The sequence below is a fragment of the Pseudorca crassidens genome, chromosome 14 (genome assembly GCF_039906515.1).
Source record: "Pseudorca crassidens isolate mPseCra1 chromosome 14, mPseCra1.hap1, whole genome shotgun sequence".
NCBI lineage: Eukaryota > Metazoa > Chordata > Mammalia > Artiodactyla > Delphinidae > Pseudorca > Pseudorca crassidens.
In genome coordinates, this window is record NC_090309.1 from 65,405,173 (window position 1) to 65,414,733 (window position 9,561).

The 9,561-nt window shown below is 38.5% G+C and overlaps 1 protein-coding gene across 1 annotated transcript; it reads left to right on the plus strand.

Annotated features, from left to right (window-relative positions):
• The first annotated feature begins 1,719 nt into the window (after positions 1 to 1,719).
• Positions 1,720 to 2,670, plus strand: LOC137205693 (developmental pluripotency-associated protein 2-like). The gene has a single exon (XM_067703921.1). It carries the CDS (start codon positions 1,720 to 1,722, stop codon positions 2,668 to 2,670), a length of 951 nt encoding a protein of 316 aa, XP_067560022.1.
• Positions 2,671 to 9,561: the final 6,891 nt, after the last annotated feature.

Here is a 9,561-nt window from a genome sequence, read left to right on the forward strand (position 1 = left end):
CTCTGATCCTATTTAACCAAGTGTTTTTAAAACTTATTGATATCTTTGACAAACTTCCTCAAATCAAATTCTAAATGAAGTTCTTTTGACCTCTAGCTAAACTTGGGATGCTTTAGAGGGCACCTGATACATCTCATTGAGAGATATTAAACTAATTAGGCTTATTTGGTATGCTAAATTACATGGAGACATTGTCAAAGGAGTGGCAATAAACCTTTTTAGGTTATATTGTATGAGTAAATGCCATGGATATAAATGTTCTAGAAAATACATGAAATTTCTAAAATTTGAATATGTCCTGGTATAATGTTATTAGTCATAATTCTAGTTATATTAATATCGTACATCACAAAAATAACCAATTTGACAACTGCTTTGTAATCAGGTCTTTAATTGTGCATTTTTTTTGTCTTTTGTCATTTATATACAGTTACTGCTTTACTCTGATGTTTTTACAAAAATGCCTCATCTTCAAGAAGATTCATAGAAAGAAGAAAAATACAGGTTTCTGATAACTTTCAGATCATACCACTGAACTGCGTAAGAAAATTAAAGCATTCTAATGGAAAACCTGATGGCTTCATAAAACTGTTAAAAGAAGATAGAAATTAACAAGAATTAGTTACATACAGCTGACTGATAATTTTTATGACTTTGTCTGAAATATTACTGGCTTTAATCTTTGTTTTCTGGATATAAGGAAACCTTTCCCCTTAAGCTAAATATGACTTACAGACCTTCATAGGCTGAACTGAAACGTTTATCTTTTCTCTCTACTTTATCCCTCCAGAATTTTGAAACACTTATTTAGTGAGTATTCTTATTTTAATGGCAATAATTATTTGCATAAGTCCAATTGAATCTGTTCTCCTTATAACAGGACATAATTGGAAAAATTGGTTATATTACCATGGCTTTGGCTGGAGAATATACAAAAATTAGATGTGACCAGGCAGATTTAAAGAACTAAGGCAGACTTTATGGAGCCATAAAGCCCCTTGGACAAACAACTTAGTACTTTGCTTACAGGGTTCCCAGCAGCCTTAACAGATGAATAAGGAAAGCCACTTCCTGGCAGGTGCGGGAATTGTAAGATATTTGGGGTACCTCTAGAAGAGAGGAACCCATCCAAATCTGTAGATTTTGCAAGTGGAATCTGATGGAAAGTCTTTGGCATGGATTTTCTGGCCTTAAACGGCCTTTTAAAGTTCAATCAGAGATTCCTCATGAAACATTCCAACAAAGCTAATATTAAAAGAACCTATATGATCAATTACACATATAAATAACCAGGCCAAGTTTACTGACACCAGACTTATTTTGTAAATAAACTAGTCTTAATTTGGCTGTGTTTGATAGAAATTAGGGTAATTTTAGGGAGAAAAAAATTACATTTCAGTGGGTATTGAATTTTAATGTTGTTAACTGTCTTTGAGGTTTTGAATTTACTGCCTAAGACTCACTTCCTAGATGGCTCCTTGTTACTATGTTGCATTACTGTATGGTTTAATTGAATTACTAAAAGGACATTCTAAATTTGTTTCTGAAGCTTATCCTAGTAACCTATTTTTGGATGAAGATAAAATGCTCCACGAACTGCAACCAACAGATTATGTCTACTGGAAGGCATCATTTAAAAGACTCTCTCGAGGTTCAGAGGATTAAATTGCAGATATCCTTAACATTGCCGGCTCTGCCTTTCTCTGAGAGTTCCTTGGAATGGCACACCCAAATTGTGAGAAGAATTTCTTTGAAGAGGTCTTAGGTGAAGAAAATATGGTTCTTACATTGATTCCAGTCAATGAGGAAATTGTTGAAGACCATCTAATGGAACCAAGTGTTTCTTCAACTTCAGAAGTCAAAGTGGAGTCACTGAGTTCAGATGACCAAGTTCATCCTCCTCAAACAGATGAACAGTTCAAAGCTTGCCCAAAATCTAGTTGTAGTAAACCTATTTATCCCTTGCCAACCATATTGCCTCCAATTAACAACGTGAGTCAGGATACTTTGCGGAAATGGTGCCAACAACTTAATTTGAGTACCGATGGTCAGAAAATAGAGGTTTATCTGAGACTCCAGAAACATGCTTATCCTGAAAAAGATCAGTATATTCCTGAATCATCACGGGAGGCCAGATTGCAGTCATGTCCAGGAAAACACAAGACGGTGACCAAGACAGCAAGTGTTCAGAAAAGGAAGATGAGTGAGAATGAGGAAAGGACTAACATGGTTGAAGTGATAACTTCAGCTCAGGCAGCCATGTTGGCAGCATGGTCAAGAGTTGCTGCAAGAGCTGTTCAACCTAAGGCTGTAAATTCACGTCCCCTGCCTACCTCTGTTGAGTCCTTTCTGCCGCAAGCTTCCGGTGTCCGGTGGTGTGTGGTCCATGGCAGACCACTCTTGGCAGACACAGAAGGATGGGTTCGCCTGCAGTTCCATGCAGGTCAGACCTGGGTGCCTAACACTCCCAGGAGGATGATTTCTCTCTTCATGTTACCTGCCTGCACTTTCCCATCCCCAGACCTAGAAGATAATATGTTATGTCCCGAATGTGCTAAGAGGAATAAGAAAATTATGAAAAGATTAATTGCAATGGGGAAGAGGAAGAAACCTGGTTTGGACATACCAACATCGTTGCTTTTAGATGGGCCATGTCTTAATACAAAATAAATGGTTAGCGGAAGGGAAGGGGTGGGGTGTGGATGAAATGTGTGAAGGGGGGTAATTGTATGGTAATGATGGTAACTAGACTTATATCAGTTTTGTAGTGTACACAAATATCGAATTACTATGTTGTACACCTGTAACATAACGTTATATACCAATTTTACCTCAATATAAAAAAATGTTTGTTAGAATACACCAGTGAAGCCATCTAGTCCTGGACTTTTGTTTGTTGGGAAGTCTTTGATTATGATTCAAACTCCTTACTAGTAATCATGAAAAAAAAAGAGAGAGATAAATGATGGAGAGCCCACAGTTAAAGTGACTTGCATCCCAATGATTGCTATGCTCTGTCCTCGCCATCCTCAATGTTGCCTGATGCCTTAAGTACAGATGGGAATGTCTGGATTCTGTACTGAGGTTTACCAAAAAATGATTGTTACTGCTGCTTCAAGTACTAGCTATATAGAATGTAATTTGGTTTTATTTTAGTTAATAGATTTTTGTTTTTTTAGCAGTTTTAAGCTTTCAGAAAAATTGAGCAGAAAGTACAGAATTCTCAAATACCACCCCTCCTCCCCACCCCATTTCCTCTACTATCAACATCCTGCCCCCGAGAGGCACAGTTGTTGAACCTACATTGACCCATCATTGTCACCCAAAGCCCATAGTTTATATTAGGGTTCATTCTTTGTGTTGTACACTCTATGGGTTTTGACCAATGTATAATGACACACTCATCATTTCAGTGTCATACAAAATAGTTTCACTGTGCTATAAAAATGTTCTGTGCTCCACCTATTTAATACTTTCTCCCCCCAGCTCCAGACCACTGATCTTCCTGTCGGCATAGCTTTGCCTCTTTACAGAATGTCATACATTTGGAATCATACAGTAGCCTTTTCAGATTGACTTCTTTCACAACAGGAAATGTATTTAAAATTCTTTCATGTTTTTTCATGGCTGGATTGCCCACTTTTTAATGCTGAATACTCCATTGTTTGGGTGTACCATAATTTATCCATTCACATATTGAAGGCCACCTTGGTTGCTTTCAAGTTTTGGCAATTATGAATAAAGCTTCTATAAACAAAAAAAATAAATAAATAAAAATAAAGGACTCTCTCCATCCTAGATGGAAGGACCCCTATCAGGTACACTTAACTAGCTCATGGGCAGAGAAACTAAAAGGAATTAATTCTTAGATTTATATTTCCCACTTAAAAAAGGGCCACTGCACCAGAATGATCTATAGAGAGAACTGTTGACCTCAAACTCACCTTAAAACAATAGTCAAACAGAGTAGAAATGACACACAAAACAGGACAAGAGGGCTTCCCTGGTGGCGCAGTGGTTGAGAGTCTGCCTGCCGATGCAGGGGACACAGGTTCGTGCCCCGGTCCGGGAAGATCCCACATGCCACGGAGTGGCTGGGCCCGTGAGCCACGGCCGCTGAGCCTGCGCGTCCGGGGCCTGTGCTCCGCAACGGGAGAGGCCACAACAGTGAGAGGCCCGCGTACCGCCAAAAAAAAAAAAAAAAAAAAAAAAAACAGGACAAGAAGAAGACAGCATCAGAAGTAGACAGGTATCTCAAGATGCCAGACCTGACCTGAATGACTATTTATAGTGTTTTCTTTATTTCTTGGACTTTTGCATATGAATCAATGTTTTTCTATTATGCGCACAACCCTTTGCAAATTTTAGAAATCAACCCAATTGTTGAGTCTGTGGTCAATTACCTATGTCCAGTATTCCTGGTATACATTTGTGGATTTCTCCTCTCCAAGGCTCTGATGGGATGGCCCTTAGAAAATTTATTTCAGAAGAAGTAGTTCTCTTTGGGCCACTACTGATGTTACTACATGGGATCCCCTCACTTGGCCAATCAATCATACTCACTCTGACACTGACCATAAATATGAATTTTCTTTTTAAGTTACTCAAGCTCGGGCTTCCCTGGTGGCGCAGTAGTTGAGAGTCCACCTGCCAATGCAGGGGACACGGGTTCGTGCCCCGGTCCAGGAAGATTCCACATGCCGCGGAGCGGCTGGGCCCGTGAGCCATGGCCGCTGAGCCTGCGCGTCCGGAGCCTGTGCTCGGCAACAGGAGAGGCCACAACAGTGAGAGGCCCGTGTACCGCAAAAAAATTAAAAAATAAGTAAAAAATAAAAATAAATAAAGTTACTCAAGCTCAATCAGTGCAATGAGCTAAATTCAGTCAAAGAATATAATTTCTCAATTATTAAGAGAGACTCTCCCTTGGTTTTTTTTTTTTTTTTTTTTTTTTTTTTTTTTTTTTTTGCGGTATGCGGGCCTCTCACTGTCTTGGCCTCTCCCGTTGCGGAGCACAGGCTCCGGACGCGCAGGCTCAGCGGCCATGGCTCACGGGCCCAGCCGCTCCGCGGCATGTGGGATCTTCCCGGACCGGGGCACGAACCCGTGTCCCCTGCATCGGCAGGCGGACTCTCAACCACTGCGCCACCAGGGAAGCCCTCTCCCTTGGTTTTAAGATAGATTTAGATGGCTAACACCAGGCTATGGTCATTTAATTTTAAATCCCCTCCCCCTCCATGGTGGGAACAATTAAATCATACTAAAGGTAATCAGCCTAAAAACACTAGAAAATTAGGCTGGGTCCCTTATGAAATATGCCAACATATCATTTCTTTTAAAGGTAACGAATGCTATGGAACAGCCTGGGTCAGGCAAACGGAAATATACTGGGTTGTATCTAATGCAATTCAACGGCTTTACAGCACCAATTTGCGACCCTGGCTTCCACCACGATGGATAGGAAGATGTACCCTAGAATTCCCCTGGGCTCAAGACCACACGCATGCCAATTTAGAAATGACTGGCAAATTTACCATTAACACAAGCCTGATGGATCAAAAGTTCTGTATTTCATTGCTATGATCATTTAGCAGCTATTTTTCTGCCTTCAGTAGGACTGGAAGATGTATTTGCCCACATCAAAGCCTTAACAAAATTCACCCAACTGGCCTTAAATGGCAGTAATCAGGCCAATTCAGACCTGAATTCTGAGGTCTCTATGATGAGAAAAGCAGTATTACAAAATCACATGGCCCTCCATATCCTTACAGCATCTCAAGGAGGCACCGGTACCATAATTCAAACTGAATGTTGCATTTTCACACCACCTAATCCTCTAATGTAACATATTTAAAGATCCACATGAAAAATCAAATTTCTGCCTTAAGAGAGCCACTTCCTAGTCTTGGTGATCTTTTAAGGATCTGGTTTGGTTCTGGAAGCTCATGGCTTAAATCCCTACTTAGGACCTTATTAATGTTATTAGCTATATTATTTATATCCAGCCTATCTTAAAAGATTGTTGTTTCTTTTTTGTGTAACCAGGTCTCCAACAAAACTAATGATGGCTAAACATCTTGAGGCAATTGATCAAATATACAGCTTTATATAAAGTTAATTGTAATAGTTCAACTCTAGATATAGAAAGAAGCAACAAGGGAAAACATTTCCTGAATCATAGTAGACTAGTAAGACATGATCCAGAGAATATTTAGGTTATTAACAGGGCCTAATCCAAATATAGCACATAAATGGCCTATCAACAAAATCCTCACCTGACCTAGGAATGAGGCTTCCTAGCATCATGGGACAAATGAGGGTTGAAATCAATTTCTTCCAAACTCCTGTTCATATTGATATTTTGACCTCTTGCCATGAATCATGAGTGCTCTTCATGGCATTGAGAAGGGTGAATCCTTTCCAGAGGTTTTCAATTGACTTTGACTTTGCCCAGATCCATCACAGAAATCACTATCTAAGGCAGCTATAGCCTTATGAAATGTATTTCTTATAAGTAAGGAGATTGAATTAGTAGTCAAAAATCTTCCAACAGAACAAAAGCTCAGGGCTAGATGGATTCACTGGTGAAATCTACCAAACTTTAAAAGAAAAATTATCAAAAAAAGAAAAAAACAAAGAAAAGGGCTTCCCTGGTGGCGCAGTGGTTGAGAGTCCGCCTGCCGATGCAGGGGACACGGGTTCGTGACCCAGTCCGGGAAGATCCCACATGCCGCAGAGCAGCTGGGCCCGTGAGCCATGGCCACTGGCCATGGGAGAGGCCACAACAGTGAGAAGCCCGCGTACCACAAAAAAAAAAAGAAAGAAAGAAAGAAAAATTATCAATCCTTCTCACTCTCTTACAAAAAACTGAAGAGGGGGGAAGACTTACAAACTCATTTTACAAGGCCAGCATTACCCTGATACTAAAACCAAACAAGGAAACCACAAAGAAAGAAAATTACAGGCCAGTATCCCTGATGAACACAGACACAAAAATCCTCAGAAAAATGTTAGCAAACCAAATTCAACGGTATATTAAAAGGATCATACTTCATGATCAAGTGGGATTTATTCCAGGGATGCAGGATGGTTCAACATCAGCAAATCAATCAATGTGATACACCACATTAACAAAATGAAGGACAAAAATTATATATTCATCTCAGTAGATGCAGAAAAAGCATTTGACAAAATTCAACATACTTTCATGGTAAAAAAAACTCTCAAACTGGGTATAAAAGGAACGTACTTCAACACAATAAAGCCATATATGGACTTCCCTGGCGGTCCAGTGGTTAAGCCTCTGTGCTCCCAATTCAGGGGACACAGGTTTGATCCCTGCTTGGGGAAGGTCCTGCATGCTGCGTGGTGCAGCCAAAAATTAAAAAATAAAAAACAATTTAAAAAAATAAAGCCATATATGACAAACCCATAGCTAACATCTTACTCAATGGTGAAAAGCTAGAAGCTTTTCCTCTAAGATCAAGAACAAGACAAGGATGCCAACTCCCACCACTCTTAATCAACACAGTACATGGAAAGTCCTAGCCAAAGCAATTAGACAAGAAAAAGAAATAAGAGGCACCCAAATCCAATAGGAAGAAGTAAAATTTTCTCTCTTTATAGATGACATTATATATAGAAAACCCTAAAGATTCCACCAAAAACACTGTTAGATCTAATAAACAAATTCAGAAAAGTTGAAAAATACAAAATCAATATACAACAATCAGTTGTGTTTACATACACTAATTAACTATCAGAAAAAGAAATTAAGAAATTTACAAATCATCAGACAATAAAATACTTAGGAATAAATTTAAACAAGGAGATGAAAGATCTGTACATTGAAAACTATAAGATGAAATTGAAGAAGACACAAATAAAGGAAAAAATATTTCCTATTCATAGATCATATTATTAAAATGTCCATACTACCCAGAGCCATCTGCAGATTCATTGCAATCCTATCAAAACTTCAATGGCATTTTTCACAGAAATAGAAGAAACAATCCTAAAATACGTATGGAACCACAAAAAGCCCCAAATAGCCAAACAAATCTTGAGAAAGAACAAAACTGGAGGCATCACACTTCTTTATTTCAAACTACATTACAAAGCTATAGTAATTAAAACATTATGGCACTGGCATAAAAATAGACATATAAATCAATGGTACAGAATAGGAAACCCAGAAATAATCCACACATGTATTTTCAATTAATTTATGACAAAGAAGCCAAGAATATCCAATGGAAAAATGATAGTCTCTTCAATAAATGATGCAGCAAAAACTGGAAAAAAAATTTCCACTTGCAAAAAAATTAGAACTAGATCCATATATTATACCATTCACAAAAATCAATTCAAAATGGTTAAAGACTTAAATGTAAGACTTCAAACCAGAAAACAATCACTGAGGGTAAGCTGCTTAATGTCAATCTTGGCCATAATTTTTTGGTTTTGACACCAAAAGCAAAGGCGATGAAAGCAAAAATAACAATAATCATAAAACAACAATAATAAGTGGAACTATATCAAACTAAAAAGTTTTGCACAGGCAAAGGAAACCCATCAAAAAAATGAAAAGGCAACCTATGGAATAAGAGAAAATTTTTGCAAATCATGTACCTGATAATAAGTTAATATCCAAAATATATAAACACAATTCAATACCCCCAAAAAATGTAATTGAAAAACAGAGGAGCTGAACAGACATCTTTCCAACAGGTACGTTTAAAGGTGTTCAACATCACTGAATCATCAGGAAAATGCAAATCAAAACCACAGTGAGATACTACCTCACACCTATTAGAATGACTATCATCAAAAAGACAAGAAATAAAAAAATGTTGACAAGGTTGTGACTAAAAGGGAATTCTGGGGACTTCTCTGGTGGCGCCGTGGTTAAGAATCCGCCTACCAATGTGGGGGACACGTGTTGGAGCCCTGGTCTGGGAAGATCCCACATGCCGCGGAGCAACTAAGCCTGTGTGACACAACTACTGAAACTGCACTCTAGAGCCCAGGAGCCACAACTACTGAGCCCACATGCCACAACTACTGAAGCCCACAACCTAGAGCTCATGCTCCACAACAAGAGAAGCCACCTCAATGAGAAGCTCGCACACCGCAGTGAAGAGCAGCTCCCACTCACCACAATTAGAGAAAGCCCGCACGCAGCAACAAAAACTCAACACAGCCAAAAATAAATAAAATAAAATAAAATAAATAAATTTTTTAAAAAGCTGTGAATTCAGAACACAGTGATTAAAAAAAAGGGGAATTCTTCTGCACTGTTAGCAGGAATGTAAAATTAGTGCAGCTACTGTGGAAAACTGTATGGAGGTTCCTTAAAAAATTAAAAATAGAACTACCAAAGGATCCAGCAATTCCTCTTCTGGGTATATATCCAAAGGAAATGAAAACAGGATCTCAAAAATAATATTGGCCCTCCTACATTCATTACATCATTATTCACAAGATATGGAAACAACCTTAGTGTCTATCTATGGATGAATGTATAAAGAAGATGTGATATATGTATATAGGAACATTATTTAG